Source organism: Gorilla gorilla, chromosome 1, assembly GCF_029281585.2.
Source record: "Gorilla gorilla gorilla isolate KB3781 chromosome 1, NHGRI_mGorGor1-v2.1_pri, whole genome shotgun sequence".
Lineage (NCBI taxonomy): Eukaryota > Metazoa > Chordata > Mammalia > Primates > Hominidae > Gorilla > Gorilla gorilla.
Window position 1 is genome coordinate 194,510,434 of NC_073224.2, and position 17,310 is coordinate 194,527,743.

General features: G+C 40.7%; 1 protein-coding gene across 1 annotated transcript in view; it reads left to right on the forward strand.

Moving 5' to 3' along the window:
* The window catches only part of TESK2 (testis associated actin remodelling kinase 2), a 150,321-nt gene that overhangs the window by 65,352 nt on the left and 67,659 nt on the right, over positions 1-17,310 (forward strand). The window contains exon 3 of the mRNA XM_019017570.3: positions 6,277-6,398. Within this exon, the coding sequence (XP_018873115.1) occupies positions 6,277-6,398 (122 nt within the window). The remainder of the gene's footprint in view (positions 1-6,276; positions 6,399-17,310) is intronic.

Sequence of the window (17,310 nt, forward strand, 5' to 3'; positions counted from 1 at the left end):
TAGCTATGTTATTGCTGTTTTATAACTGTGTGTGATGGTCGGGGCATCTTTTTAAAACTTTTATTTTTATGGGTACATAATAGATAATATTTATGGGGTACATGAGATATTTTGATACAGCCATACAATGTGTAATAATCACATTGGGGTAAATGGGATATCCATCACCTCAAGCATTTATCATTTCTTTGTGTTGCAAACGTTCCAATTATACTCTGTTATTTTAAAATATACAATTAAATTATTGTTGAGTGTAATCACCCTGTTGTACTAAATCTGCTTCATTCTATCAAGCTATATTTTTGTACCCATTAACTGCCCCCACTCTCCCACACCCCACACTACCCTTCCCAGCCTCTGTTAACCATCATCATTCTACTCTGTCTCTATGAGTTCAATTGTTTTATTTGAGCTCCCACAAATAAATGAGAGCATGTGAAGTTTGTCTTTCTATGTCTGGCTTATTTAACTGAACATAATGTCCTCAAGTTCCACCCATGTTGTTGCAAATGACAGGTTCTAATCCTTTCTTATGGCTGAATAGTACTCCATTGTGTGTATGTACCACATTTTCTTTATCCATTTGTTTGTTGATGGACACTTAGGTTGCATCCAAATCTTGGCTATTGTGAATAGTGCTACAATAAACATGGAAGTGCAGATATGTATTTGACATACTGATTTCCCTTCTTTTGGTATATACCCAGCAGTGGGATTGCTGGATCATATGGTAGCTCTATTCTTAGTTTTTTGAGGAACCTCCAAACTGTTCTCCATAGTGGCTATACCAATTTACATTCCTACCAACAGTGCACGAGGCTTACCCCTTTCTCCACATCTTTGCAAGAATTCTTTTTTTTTTTTGAGACAGAGTCTTGCTCTGTTGCTGAGGCTGAAGTGCAGTGGCGTGATCTTGGCTCACTGCAACCTCTGCCTCCCAGGTTCAAGTGATTCTCATGCCTCAGCCTCCCAAGTAGCTGGAATGACAGACGTGCACTACCATGCCGGCTAATTTTTGTATTTTTAGTGGAGACGGGGTTTTACCATGTTGGCCAGGCTGGTCTCCAACTCCCAACCTCAGGTAATCCTCCACCTCGGCCTCTCAAAAGTGCTAGGATTACAGGCGTGAGCCACCGTGCCCAGCCTGCAAGAATTCTTTATTGCCCTTCTTTTGGATAAAAACTGTTTTAACTAGGGTGAGATGATATCTCATTGTAGTTTGGATTTGCATTTCTGTGATGATCAGTGATGTTGAATACCTTTACATATACCTGTTTGCTGTTCGTATGTCTTCTTTTGAGAAATGTCTGTTCAGATCTTTTGCCCATTTAAAAAATCTGATTGTTAGATTTTTTTTTCCTATAGAGTTGTTTGAACTTCTTATATATTCTGGTTATTAATCCTTTGTCAGATGGATATTTTGCAAATATTTTCTCCCATTCCATGGATTGACTCTTCACTTTGTTTCATTTGCTGTGCAGAAGCTTTTTAACCGGATGTGATCCCATTTGTCCATTTTTGCTTTAGTTGCCTGTGCTTTTGGAGTATTACTCGAGCAATCTTTGCAGACCAATGGGAGAGTTTCCCCCGATGTTTTCTTGTAGTAGTTTCATAGTTTGAGGTCCTAGATTGAAATCTTTAATCCATTTTGATTAGATTTTTGCATATGGCTAGAGATGGGAGTCTAGTTTCATTCTTCTGCATTTAACTATACAGTTTTCCCAGCACTATTTATTGAAGAGACTGTCCTTTCCCCAATGTATGTTCTTGGCACTTTTGTTGAAAATGAGTTTATTTTAGATTTATGGATTTGTTATTGGATTCTCTATTCTGTTCCATTGGTCTATGTTTCTGTTTTTATGCCAATACCATGTTATTTTGGTTACAATAGCTCTGTGGTATAATTTGAATCAGGTAATGTGATTCCTCCAGTTTCTTTCTTTTTTTCTTTTGAGACAAAGTCTCAGCTCTGTCACCTAGGCTGGAGTGCAGTGGTGCAATCTTGGCTCACTGCAACCTCTGCCTACCGGGTTCAAGCCATTCTCCTGCTTCAGCCTCCCGAGTAGCTGGGATTACAGGGGCATGCCATCACGCTCAGCTAGTTTTTGTATTTTTTTTTTTAGTAGGGACAGGGTTTCACCATGTTGGCCAGGCTGATCTCAAACTCCTGACTTCAGGTGATCCACCCACCTTGGCCTCCCAAAGTGCTGGGATTACAGGCATAAGCTACTGCACCCAGCCCAGCTTTTTTTCTTTTCCTCAGGATGGCTTTGGCGATTCTGGGTCATTGTGATTCCATAGAAAGTTTAGTATTTGAGTAGTATGGGAATTTTAAAAATACCGATTCTTCCAATTCATGAACATGGAATATCTTTCCATTTTTTTGTATCTTTAGTTTCTTACATCAATGTTTTATAACTTTCATTGTAGAGAACTTTTTTGTTTGTTTTTGAGACAGTCTTGCTCTGTCACCCAGGCTGGAGTATAGTGGCACGATCACAGCTCACTGCAGCCTTGACTTCCTGGGCTCAAGCAATCCTCCCACCTCAGCTTCCCGACTAGCTGGGACCACAGGCTTGAACCACCAAGCCCAGTTAATTTTTTTGTATTTTTTGTAGAGATAGTGTTTCACTATGTTGCCCAGGCTGGTCTCGAACTCCTGGACTCAAGCAATCCTCCTGTCTTGGCCTCCCAAAGTATTGGGATTACAGGTGTGAACCACTGTGCCTGGCCTTTTAGAGCTCTTTTAATTCATTGGCTAACTTAATTTCTAGGTATTTAATTTTATTTGGAGCTACTATAAATTGGATTACTTTTTGGTTTCTTTTTCAGATTGTTCACTGTTGGCATATAGAAATGCTACTGATTTTTGTATGTTGATTTTGTATGCTGTAACTTTTCTGAATTTATCGGTTCTAATAGTTTTTTTAGTGTAGTCTTTAGGTTTTTCCAAATACAAGATCATAATCATCTGCAGACAAGAATAATTTGGCTTCTTCCTTTCCAATTTGGATGCCCTTTATTTCTTTCTCTTGTCTGATTGCTCTAGCTAGGGTGTCCAGTACTATGTTAAATAACAGTGGTAAAAGTGGGGATCCTTTTTGTGTTCCATATCCCAGAGGAAAGGCTTTCAGTTTTTCTTCATTAAGTATGATACTAGCTTTGGGTCTGTCATATATGGCTTTTTGAGCTATGTTCCTTCTATACCTAGTTTTTTGAGGGTTTTTATTATGAAGAGATGTTGAATTTTATCAAATGCTTTTTCAGCATCAATTGAAATGATCATATGGTTTTTGTCCCTCATTCTGTTGATATAATGTATCACATTGATTGATTTACGTATGTTGAACTATCCTTACATCCCAGGGATAAATCCCGGTTGGTCAGGATGAATGATCTTTTCATGGGTTTTGCCATTTTGTTAAAATCTTAGTGTGACAGTTTTCAGATGATGGAAAAATAAGAAGAGTGACTTTCAGCTGGAGAGTCCTTATTAAAACACAGATGTCTTCTGTAAATAGAGTTGGAAAAATACTACCAGTGAGCTCTTTGTTTATAAATGTTTCTTTTAACTTATCCATGCAGGATCTGAAATGGAAAGCTACTTCTCTTTCATCAGTCAAGAGGTACATTACAACAGAATCATTGATGCACTGAGAAGAGAGCTGGGTTCCAAATCTCACTCAGTGATCTAGGAGAGGAGAGGCAGCCAGTGTTCTGCCTGCCTTAGTTTTTCCGATCAGGGTTCCTGTGGCTCTTTGTGTTTTGGCCTGGCCTCCCCCTCAACAGCCTTCCCTCTTCTGCCTGGCCTCTCTGAAACACTGTTTGAATTCTAAGATAAGCTGTGATGTCTGACCTGTATTAATAGCTATGATAAACTTGTGGAGCTATTGTCATTTCAAGGAGTTTTCGGATATTGAAGAGTTTAAGTAAGTTGTCATGTTTTCTTTTGGAATTCCCATTTGGTCGAGTATAGCATACTGAAATGATACTCCTGAAGTCCGTAGGATGATGACATTTTTGCATAGTAAAGTCCCTGTTGTGCAAGATATGAAATGAATTTTTTTTAACGAGAAAGATCTTTGTGACTTCATGATTTTTCTACTGCCTCATTCATAATTCCTAAGCAGGAAACACACATATCTCAGTTTAGCTTCTTTGAATCACACAAAATGTTTTGTCTGGTGGTCTTATTTTGCTACCAATGAGACCACATTTACAGGGTGAAAACAATCTTTTCTCAAGTAAAGTGTTATGGTTTATGAAACCTGTGGAGTGTGCATTGAAATGATAAATAATATTTACACATGCACAATAGATTGAGTTCTATAGAGGGCGAATGCTTTTAGAAGTAGACTTTCCTCTGTGCATATGGGTAATAGTGTGAGTGGTGTGGCCCATGTTTGTTGTATTTAACTTGAGTGTGTTTAAATGATTATAAGGTGCTTTGGGTAGAGTTACTACAATATTAGCTCTAAAAGATTCACGGACTTCTTTCTATATTTAGCATGAAATTTTTTTTTTATAGATTTTTTTTTTTTCGTGAGACGCAGTCTCGCTCTGTCGCCCAGGCTGGAGTGCAGTGGCACAATCTCCACTCACTGCAGGCTCCACCTCCCGGGCTCACGCCATTCTCCTGGCTCAGCCTCCTGAGTAGCTGGGACTACAGGTGCCCGCCACCACGCCCGGCTAATTTTTTGTGTTTTTAGTAGAGACGGGATTTCACCATGTTAGCCAGGCTGGTCTCGATTTCGTGACCTCGTGATCTGTCCACCTTGGCCTCCCAAAGTCCTGGGATTACAGGCGTGAGCCACTGTGCCCGGCCTATGGATTTTTATGGTACTTGGGGGAGACTTTGAGTATGTGGGTTTAGCATCTTATAAAGACAGTTTCATTAAGTGTTACATAAGGCTCATGCATATATCTTCGTTTTGCACACTTAGAATGCCACAGAAGGGACTCTTTTCTGTTGGTGTCTTAAGACTCACCAAGGTCAGCCATGAGGAATCAGCTTAAAAATTTTCCCTCATTTTTTTTTTCTAAGGTATTAAAAACAGGCCAGGCACGGTGGCTGGGAGGCCAAGGCTGGTGGATCACAAGGTCAGGAGTTCGAGACCAGCCTGGCCAACATGGTGAAACCCCGTCTCTACTAAAAATACAAAAATTAGCTGGGCGTGGTGGCAGGCGCTTGTAATCCCAGCTACTTGGGAGGCTTAGGCAGGAGAATTGCTTGAACCCGGGAGGTGGAGGTTGCAGTGAGCCGAGATCACGCCACTGCACTCTAGCCTGGGTGACAGAGCAAGACTGTCTCAAAGCAAAAACAACAACAACAACAACAACAAAAAAAAAACAGACATGATTGGCTGGGCATGGTGGCTCACACCTGTAATCCCAGCATTTTGGGAGGCCGAGGCAGGCAGATCACCTGAGGTCAAGAGTTTGAGACCAGCCTGGCCAACATGGTGAAACCCTGTCTCTACTAAAAATACAAAAATTAGCCGGGTGTGTTGGCACATGCCTATAATCCCAGCTACTCAGGAGGCTGAGGCAGGAGAATCACTTGAACCTGGGAGGTGGAGGTTGCAGTGAGCCGAGATTGTGCCACTACACTCCAGTCTGGGTGACATAGTGAGACCCTGTCTCAAACAAAAACAACAACAGCAACAAACCAGACATGATTTCTTTTATTTATTTCTTCATTTTTTTCTTTATTTCTTCTAAAAAAAAGAAAAAATGGGATACATGTGCAGAACATGCAGGTTTGTGCCATGGTGGTTTGCTGCACCTGTTGACTAAGTTCTAAGTTCCCTTCCTTCACCCCCCACCCGCTAACAGGCCCTGGTGCATGTTGTTTCCCTCTCTGTGTCCATGTGTTCTCAATGTTCAACTCCAGCTTATGAGTGAAAACATGCAGTGTTGGTTTTCTGTTCCTGTGTTAATTTGCTGAGGATGATGGCTTCCAGCTTCATTTATGTCCCTGCAAAGGACATGACCTCATTCCTTTTTATGACTGCATAGTATTCCATGGTGTATATCAGACATGTTTTCTTGAGATGTTAGTAACAGTGTTTTTCTGGCCAACTCAATGTGAAATAATACTGTTCTTGGGTAGAATAATTCATCTTCATTCATGGAAGTGATACTTTAATGTAATTAGATGTATATTTTATCTAAAGTGGCACAAAAATATCTTGGCATATTGTACATTTGGAGATGTTGACCTCACATATAACTATTGCCCTTGACCCTCTTTTCTTGTTCTATTTAATATTCTAGGTACAACACCGAGCTTCTGGTCAGGTGATGGCTCTTAAGATGAACACGTTGAGCAGTAACCGGGCAAACATGCTGAAAGAAGTACAGCTCATGAATAGACTCTCCCATCCCAACATCCTTAGGTAGTGGCTTTTCCTTCCTTCTGATCAATGAGAAAACGGAAACATTGGAGGCTTGCTAGAATAGCACTAATAGGAAAAAAAGGAGGGATTCAGGATTTATCATGCTGAATCTATCTTGCTGGGGTTTAGTGGTACTCTAGGTCGTTTTCTACCCATTGAGACTTAATTTATTGGTAATTAACTGCATTTAATAAAGCAACTTCCTTTATCTCTTAAGTTGCTTTACTCTCATTAGAACATTAGTAGCAGCTCATTAGAACAATTGTTTTCTATTGCTGACTGGTAATTTATCAAAGAGGAGAGATTGGTCTTTATGTGGTTATTTAATTTTCCTGATTACTTTTTGGGAAATTGTAATTAAATCAATGAGTGGCAATAAATGTAAAATTACACCCTCAAGTTATCTATCCTTAACTTTTACCACTCACTTGAGGAGATACATTTTGCCTTTGAGAATTGTTATTTTTTTGAGATAGGGTCTCACTCTGTCACCCAGGCTGGAGTATAGTGGCATGATCATGGTTCACTGCAGCCTTGACCTCCAGGGCCCAGTTGAGCTTCCCCACCTCAGACTCCTGAGCAGCTGGAACTACAGGCGCACCACCACATCCAGCTAATTTTCACATTTTTTGTAAAGTCAGAGTTCCACCATTTGCCCAGGCTGGTCTCAAGTTCCTGGGCTCAAGCAATTCACCCTCCTTGGCCTCCCAAAGTGGAGAATTATTTTTATAAGTTTATGTAATTGTCACTTTTTAATAATCCGTATCTGAATCTTTCTTGCTTTAATTATTTTGATATTTTAGTCAGGCAAGTATATTTTCTTTTTAAAAAAAATTTTGGCTGGGCGCGATGGCTCACGCCTGTAATCCCAGCACTTTGGGAGGCCGAGGCGGGTGGATCATGAGGTCAGGAGATTGAGACCATCCTGGCTAACATGGTGAAACCCCATCTCTACTAAAAATACAAAAAAACAGTTAGCCGGGCGTGGTGGCACGTGCCTGTAGTCCCAGCTACTTGGGAGGCTGAGGCAGGAGAATTGCTTGAACCCGGGAAGCGGAGGTTCCCTCTGGGAACCTAGTGCAGTGAGCCGAGATTGCGCTACTGCACTCCAGCCAGGGTGACAGAGCAAGACTCCGTCTCAAAAAAAAAAAAAAAAAAAAAAAAATTTATTTGGCCAGGCATGATGGCTCATGCCTGTAATCTAAGTACTTTGGGAGGCCAAGGTGGGTGGATCTCTTGAGCCTAGGAGTTTAAGACCAGCCTGGGCAACATGGTGAAACCCCATCTCTACAAACAACAACAACAACAAACAACAAAAAAAATTAGCCAGGTATAATGGCATGTGCCTGTAGTTTCAGCTACTCGGGAGGCTGAGGTGGGAGGATCTCTTGAGCCAATAGTTCACAGCTACAGTGAGCCATGATCGCAGCACTGCACTCCAGCCTGAGTGACAGAGTGAGACCCTATCTTAAAAACAAAAATGATTTTATTAAAAAAAATTTTTTTTAAATGAGATAAGGTCTCACTGTGTTGTTCAGGCTGGGATTACAGGTGTGATCCACCACACCTGGCCAGTATATTTTTAAATGAGACCAAATAAGACAATTTAATTCAATGTATATTTAGTTAGGGTTTATGTGCAGGATGCTTTGTAAAGTTTAAAGTACTATTTACTTAGGGTCATTTATTGCTATTTTTTGTATGTTTATATTAGGCTAAAGAGAACTCATATGGCTTAAGTATGACTTACATGTTTGGTCAATGGTATTAAATTATGGAATTAAATTATACTGCTTACTTGAAACGTTTTATCCTTATATAGAATTATTGGCTTCCTAGTCTATTACAAAAATATTCAGCCAGTATTTTTATTGTGGTGACTTTCTTTCAAATTTATAAGTCAAATTAACACTTTTTTTTTTGAGACGGAGTTTCACTCTTGTCGCCCAGGCTGGAGTGCAATGGCTCGATCTCAGCTCTCTGCAACCTCCACCTCATGGGTTCAAGTGATTCTCCTGCCTCAGCCTCCCAAGTAGCTGGGATTACAGACACTCGCCATCACACCCGGCTAATTTTTGTATTTTTAGTAGAGACGGGGTTTTACCACGTTGGCCAGGCTTGTCTTGAACTCCTGACCTCAGGTAATCCACCTGCTTCGGCCTCCCAAAGTGCTGGGATTACAGGTGTGAGCCACTGCACCTGGCCAGATTAACACATTTTTTGAGCATCTACTATATGCCTGGTGATATATTCAGATATCAGAAAGATATCAAGATATATATAAAATAGAGTGTCTGCTAGCAAGGAATTTATACTTTACTTGCTCTACTTACATTGATGGAAAGAGAACTAATAAATTAACTAAGACACCACCATTTGAGTAGAATAAACTCTTAAGTGCCTTAGGAGTTCAAATAAGTGAGGGGTCATATTAACTTTGAAGAGTCAGGGAAGTCTGGGCGTGATGGCTCCCGCCTGTAATCCCAGCACTTTGGGAGGCTGAGGCAGGCAGATCACAAGGTCAAGAGTTCGAGACCATCCTGGCCAACATGGTGAAACCCCCATCTCTACTAAAAATACAAAAATTAGCTGGGTGTGGTGGCATGCACCTGTAGTCCCAGCTACTCGGGAGGCTGAGGCAAGAGAAGCTCTTGAACCTGGGAGGCAGAGGTTTCAGTGAGCTGAGATTGCGCCACTGTATTCCAGCCTGGCAACAGAGCAAGACTCTGTCTCAAAAAAAAAAAAAAAAAGGGTCAGGGAAGCCTTCTAGGAGGGGACTTGAACCGGACTTTGAATTTTTTTTTTAATTACTTTTAATTTTTGTGATTACATAGTAAGTATATCTGCTTATGGGTTACATAAAATATTTTGATGCAGGCATGTCGTGCATAATAATGAACCTTGATTTTTGAAAGGATTTTAGAAGATAGGGGAGGAACTCAGAGCAAATAGTGATATAGAAAGCACAGATATAAAAATGCAAAGCTTTTTGAGGAGTCAGTGAATAAAATCCTATTTGGCTAATAATGACAATAATAATAATGACCATTTATTGAAGGCATGTTGTATACTGGGTGTGTTACTTATTTAAAGATTTCATCTTCACACTCACTCTCCATTGAGGCCAAGAGATTATGTATGGGCCAAAGTCTCCTCTAAGGCCTATGTTCTTTCTACCAGGCTTCTCTTAGAAGAACTGAGGATTTGATAGGATAGTATTGGTAGATAAAGGTGGAAAAGTAGAATTGGGTCAAATTATCCAGAAATGCTTTGCATAAATCCAAAGGATTGTAGTTTATGATCTGTGATTGGATTCTGAGCAGAAACTAGAATGATAAGGTAATTGATGACAAGATGCAGAATGGTTTAGTGTTAGAGAGACTGGTAGCAAAGAGATTAGTTAGGGGGCTTCCACCATGTTTGAGAGTGAGGTAGATGAGGCTTTGATATTCTGCTTAGGAATTTTTAAGATGATCATATTTTAAGTAATATCTAGCTTAAGAAGTAATATTTTAATTTTTTTATTATTACAGAAGTGATACATAATTGCAATGCAAACATTTAGAAAATAGAATTAGTAAGAAAAAGAAAATAAAACTTGCCCTTAATCTCAGCATGTAGGGCTAAAACTAGTATTAGCATTTTGGCATCTTTCCTGCTAATCTTTTTATTTTATCATTCCTTTTCTTACTCTCTTCACTGTGAACTGAACTAGCAAATGCATGGAAAGTTGACTTTAAATAAATTTTATTCCATTACAGCAAAATCTTTAGATATACTTGTTATATAATAAAATGGTATAGTATAACCTGAAACTGTAAAACTACTAAAAGAAAACGTATGCTGGGTACGGTGGCTCACGCCTGTAATCCCAGCACTTTGGGAGGCCGAGGTGGGCGGATCACGAGGTCAGGAGATCGAGACCATCCTGGCTAATACGGTGAAACCCCGTCTCTACTAAAAATATAAAAAATTAGCCGGGTGTGGTGGCGGGTGCCTGTAGTCCCAGCCACTCGGGAGGCTGAGACAGGAGAATGGCGTGAACCCTGGAGGCAGAGCTTGCAGTGAGCCGAGATCGCGCCACCGCACTCCAGCCCAGGCGACAGAGCGAGACTCTGTCTCAAAAAAAAAAAAGAAAACATAATAGAAAAATCTCCATGAGATTGGGTAGACAATTTTTTGGATGTGCATAAGCAACAAAAGCAAAAATAGACAAATGAGATTGCATCAAACTAAAAGCTTGGAAGGCCGAGGCAGGTGGATCACCTGAGTCAGGAGTTCGAGACCAGCCTGACTAACATGGAGAAACCCTGTCTCTACTAAAAAATATAAAATTAGCCGGGTGTGGTGGTGCATGCCTGTAACCCCAGCTACTCAGGAGGCTGAGGCAGGAGAATCGCTTGAACCTGGGAGGCAGAGGTTGCAGTGAGCTGAGATTGCGCCATTGCGTTCCAGCCTGGGCAACAAGAGCGAAACTGTCTCAAAAAACAACAACAAAAAAGAAGGAAATACTGTCATTTGGGACAACTTGGATGAACCTGGAGGATGTTACACTAAATGAAATAAGCCAGACACAGAAAGACAAATAACTCATGATCTCATTTATGTATGAACTCTAAAAAAGTCCATGTCATAGAAGTAGAGAGAAGAGGCTGGGTGCAGTGGCTCATGCCTGTAATCCCAGCACTTTGGGAGGCTGAGGTGGGTGGATCACGAGGTCAAGAGATCGAGACCATCCTGGCTAACACGGTGAAACCCCATCTCTACTAAAAATACAAAAAATCAGCCGGGTGTGGTGGCACACACCTGTAGTCCCAGTTACTCAGGAGGCTGAGGCAGGAGAATCACTTGAACCCGAGAGGTGGAGGTTGCAGTGAGCCGAGATTGCACCACTGCACTCCAGCCTGGGTGACAGAGCAAGACTCTGTTTCAAAAAAAAAAAAAAAAATGTGGAGAGAAGAATGGTGGTTACCAGAGGATGGGGTGAGTGGATGGGATGGGGGAGGAAATAGGGGGAAGTTGGTCAGAGACACAAAGTTTCAGTTACATAGGAGGAATACATTTCTGAAATCTGTTGTGCAGTATGGTGACTATAGTTAATAATAATGTATATTTCCAAAAACAGAAAATAGAACTGCTATATGATCCAGGAATAGGAGTAAATTTCAAATATGTCACCACAAAACATGATGTGAGGTAATAGATATGTTAATTAGCTTGATTTAATCATTCTACACTGTATACATTTATGTTTGATCTATTTTAAAAAGTAGTACTATAGTATGATTAAAAATGAAGGCTTTAGGTTGGGTGTGCCCACACCTGTAATCCCAGCACTTTGGGAAGCCGAGGCAGACAGATCCCTTGAGCTCACAAGTTCAAGACCAGCCTGGGCAATATGGTGAAACCATGTTTTCTTTTGTATTTTTTGTAGAGAAAACACGGTTTTTGTAGAGAAAACATGGTTTTTGTAGAGAAAACTATGTTTTCTCTACAAAAAATACAAAAATTAGCTGGGCATGGTGGTGTGCGCCTGTAGCCCTAGCGACTTTAGAGGCTGAGGTGGGAGGATGGCTTGAGCCTAGGAGGCAGAACTTGTAGTGAGCTGAGATCACACCACTTCACTCCAGCCTGGGTGATACAGCCAGAGCTTGTCTCAAAAAAAAAAAAAAAAAAAAAGGCTCTAGATTAGAAGTGTCCAATCTTTTGGCTTCCCTGGGCCATATTGGAAGAAGAATTATCTGGGGTGACATATAAAATACACTAACACTAACAGTAGCTGATGAGCTAAAACAAACAATTGCAAAAAAAAAATCTCATAGTGTTTTAAGAAAGTTTATGAATTTGTGTTGTGCCACATTGAAAGCCATTCTGGGCTACATGTGGCCCATGGGCTGTGGGTTGGACAAGCTTGCTCTAGATTCTAGATCAAACTGCCTGGATTCAAATCCTGGATCTTAGGAAAGTTTAGTTAACCTCTCTAAGCCTTAGTTTTCCCATCTATAAAATGAGGGTAATGACAGTAAATATTTTACGGAGTTGTTATTGAAGATTAATTAAATTAGTACACGTAAATCACTTAGAATAGTACCTGGTATGTGGTAAGTGCTCAGTAAATGTTAACTATTATTATTAGTTTCTTTTCCTCTGGCTGCTTCTTTCAGTGGCCTATTATAGCCTTTGTTGTTGTTGTTGTTGTTATTTAGTTTTTATTTCATAATCATAAACTTAACTCTGCAATCCAGCTATGCATGGAAGGGAACAAGGAAAACATGGAACCCAAAGGGAACTGCAGCGAAAGCACAAAGATTATGGGATATTGCGAGCAAATGGGGTGGAGGAGTGCTCTCCTGAGCTACAGAAGGAATGGTCTGGTGGTTAAAATAAAACACAAGTCAAATTTATTAGAGTTGTCCACAGTCAGCAATGGTGATCTTCTTGCTGGTCTTGCCATTCCCAGACCCAAAGTGCCCCATGGCCTCCACAATATTCATGCCTTCTTTCACCTTGCCAAAGACCACATGCTTGCCATCCAACCGGACACATAAATCCTGGAATAATTCTGTGAAAGCAGGAACCCTTATAACCAAATCCTTTCTCTCCAGTGGTCAGAGCACAAAAGTTTTCTGTTGTCTTTGGAACCGTTGTCTGCAAACAGCTCGAAGGAGACGTGGCCCAAGGGCTCGCTGTTTGACTGTGATGTTGAAGAACGTGGTGGGGTTGACCATGGCTGATAGTACGGGGCTCCCGGCGGTGGCAGCAGTGTCCACAAAGCACCTATCTTTTTTTTATTCATTTACTCACCAAACACTTGTTGAGTGCCTACTGCTGCTTTTAATAGATTCAACGGTTTTCTACTAAAGCATTGCTGTCCAATAGAACCTTCTGCAATGATGGAAATGTTCTATATTTCTGCTGTCCAATAGCCACATGTGGCTAATAAGCACAGAAATATTGCTAATGCAAACAAGAAATTAAAATTTTATTTGGATTGGTTTAAATTTAAATTGCCACATGAAGCTAGTGCCTACTGTATTTGATAATGCTGGGCTACCTACATCTTTGCCTTTGCTTTGCTACGGGTATATGTATTCCAGCCTAGAAACATGTAGGGTTGTGATGAGACCAACATTACCATTCCTAGTCCATGTCTCCTTGATGTACTTTCTTAGCTTATCTCCTTTTGATCCTATTGCTTAGGAATGATCCCCACCTCCACCCTCATCCCCCTTAACTTAAAAAAGTAATGTTCTTTGCTCTCAGCCAAGTTTTCTAATGTATGAAAGGTAGCATTCAGTCTATCTAAATCTTCCCAATAAGCCCACAAATGAGATGATATATATAAAGCCTCTGGCACAGGAACTGTCACACTGCAAGTATAATACATGAGAATGTAATTATTGTTAACCATGTGGGTTTGCCCTCTGATGGTGACCATTTTTGTTCTGCATAAGCCATCTGTCTCAAAGATACTGTGGTTTAAAAGCCTGAAATGGATTACTTTTTAAAAGAAGCTTCTAATTATTTATATCATTTATGTTTTTATGTCTTCACTTTCACTATATATTTTGAAGACAACAAAAGGAAATTATTCTAACCAGTGGCCTAGAGCAAACAAAGTCCTTTTGGCTTTTGTTACCCAGACGAGTATTAATGTAATGGAAACATTTATTATACTTCCCTGTGGCTCCTTAAATGCCAAACTAAGCATGACTATATTTTATTCTCAAGGTTCTTAGAATTTGTATTTTCTAAATGCTTTCTTGTTGTCTTAGCAATTTGCTGTTAATACTTAGGATTTAAATTTTTTGGTTACTATTTGTTAGTATGGCTCTTAGTCTATTTTCAAGCTGTAAACATTATAAGCTTTCTTTTATAGGTGCAGAAGTATGAACCAGAATTTTTCCCCAAATTGAGATTAGGTCTACATTGGGAAGAATCCATCTTTTGGAACCCTAGGATTACACAGATGTGCCTTCTCAGGTGCTGGCCCCAGGTATGGGAGGTTGCTGAGTAGATGAGACTTCTGTTCTCTTGGCTTCATCTAGTCAGAACAGTTCCACTTTTTATCTTTTTTATATTGAACTTCTGTATAAGAGTTTTGAAGAAAAGGTCTCTTGCTTAAAAGAAAGAGAGAGAGAGAGAAATGAAGGAAAGAAAGGAAAGAAAGAAAGAAAGAAAGAAAAAGAATGAGTTGAAAATTCTTCTGTTAGTGCTTTGGAAAGGCTACTTGGGAAAGAAGCCTATCTGCATGATCTGCCAGGTGGTAGGCATTTAATCCTCTGGGCATACCTTGGTTCTCTTCTGCCAGAGCTATTGTGTGCCCAGCAGGAGTGAGTGAGCCGAACCTTTGTAGTTCTCTTTTTCTTGACCCCAACCTCCTAGTTTCCCTTTTTCCCTTTATCTCCCTTCCTCCTAAGATTTCTATTTGGGAGGAAAAGTGTGGGCCTGGTAAGTCATAGAGGTAGTACTTGTGTAAATTTTGTTCATGTGTGTGTATTCTGTTTATACATGGGCCCAGTGAAGATTGGTTATTTTATCATCAGTTGCTCAAAGTTATCAGTTAAAAAAAGGAACAATAAAGTACTTTGTTGAGTGCAGGGACTGATTGTTTAGGTCTCTTGTGAATAAGGTTGTTTACGCCAGGAAGTCTTATGCTCAAGATCTGTAACCCAGTTCTATGCCCCACTCACTTCCATTCCCCAGTGGCCTTTTTGAGGAACTATACACTCAGATTTGTTCTCATACCTCCCCACGACCCCGAGACAGGGCCTCACTCTGTTGCCCAGGCTCACTGCAATCTCTGCCTTCTGGGCTCAAGCAGTCCTCCCACCTCAGCCTCCTGAGTAGCTGGGACTGCAGGCGTATGCCGCCACACTTGGCTAACTTTGAAAATTTTTTTGTAGAGAAAGTTCTCACTATATTGCCCAGGCTGGTCTCGAACTCCTGAGCTCAAGCAATCCTCCCACCTCGGCCTCCCAAAATGCTGGGATTATAGGCTTGAGCCACTGCACTGGGTCCCTCTTTTTTGTTATTTATGCCATGAGAAATTTAATATTTCTTTTAGACTCCTTCAATTCACCAAATATGCCTTCAATTCACCAAATATGAAATTGAAGACTATGCCTTCAATTCACAAATATTTGCTTGGAACTACTCAGTCCCTCCCTGTGCTAGGTAATATCATGATTAATGCAAGAGAAATAGAGGCTTCTTGTCTCCCAGAGAGTCTCCTTAAGAAGTAAACTATACTATGTAGAAAATAGACTAGCATTAGCTAATGCTGTGAGAATATGGCAGGATATTTTCCCAGTCTCAGTTATTAAGACAGCCATCTTTCCAGTTATCCATCCTGAAAAATTCCAGCCATTTTTGGTTATCATGTATTCCTTGCTTCTAATGAGAAGCTAAGCTGTGATTCTAAATATTCAAAGGCTTTTGCATCTATTCCTTCCCGTATATGTGGGCTGTAATTCAGCCTTCTTTACTTTCACCTGGAGTGAATTATTTTCCCTGTCTCTTTGCCCTCTTTTTCACTCTTCCTGATACTCAGCTCTGGTTGTATAGTTTATTTCTTAAAACTTTTTGTGGCTCACATTGGTTTCAAAATCAAGTCAAAAATTATTTAGACTGACAGTTAAGGTTCAGTCTGTTTTTCCAGCCTTTTCTTCCACTCTTTCTCTTGTACAATTCACACAGCTCCACAATTTCCTAATTATATTCTCTAGGACAAGTTATTTAACCTCTGTGCTTTGATTTCTTCTGTTTAATGAGAATGGACCAGATCAGTTGTTAGAAATCACATTGAGGCAGGGCATGGTGGCTTACACCTATAATCCGAGCACTTGGGAGACTGAGGTGGGAGGATCCATTTGAGCCTAGGAGTAGTGAGCTATGATGGCTTCTTCCTGCCAGCTGCACAGACAAAATCAATCCCTGAGATCGTGGCATTGCAGTAAGAAAGAGTTTAATTGACTCAAGGCCAGCCATGCCAAAGAGGCAGTTATCACTTAAATCAGTCTTCCTGAAGCCCTCTAGAGGTTAGAGTTTTTATGGACAATTTGGTGGGCAGGGCTGAGGGAATGGGTGCTGCTGATTAATTGGGGGTGTGGAAAAGTCCTTGTGCGCTGAGTGTGCCTCTGTGTAGGGCTACAGCAGGAGTCCTCAACCCCCAGGTTATGGACCGGTATCAGTCTGTGGCCTGTTAGGAACTGGGCCACACAGCAGGAGGTGAACAGGTGAGCAAGCATTGCTGCCTGAGCTCTGCTTCCTGTCAGATCAGCGGTGGCATTATATTTTCATAGAAGCGTGAACCCTGTTGTGAACTGTGCATGCGAGGGATCTTGGTTGCACGTCCGTGATGAGAATCAAATGCCTGATGATCTCAGGTGGAACAGTTTCATCCCAAAACCATCCCTCCACCTGACCCTCACCCGTGTCTGTGGAAAAATTGTCTTCCACAAAACCAGTCCCTGGTGCCAAAAAGGTTGGGGAAGGCTGGGCTACAGGACCAGTTGAGTCATGAGTCATGAGTCTGGGTGGGGTCGGTCTGAAAAAATCTCTCAGAAAACCAGTCTTAGGTTCTATAATAGTGATGTTATCTATAGGAGCAGTTGGAGAAGTCACAAATCTTGTGATCTCTAGCCACATGACTCCCAAGCAGTAAGAAATTGTAGAGCTATACCTACATTTTAGCAGAATTCTCTCCCCTCCCATAATCCTAACCTTGTGGCCTTTCCTTAGTTTTACAAAGGTAGTTTAGTTTTGGGAAGGGCTATTATCATCCTTGCTTTAAGGTTAAACTGTAAACTAAATTCCTCCCAAAGTTAGCTTGGCCTATGCCCAGGAATGACCAAAGACAAACAGCTTGAGGTTGGAGGCAAGATAGAGTTAACGATGTCAGATTTCTCTT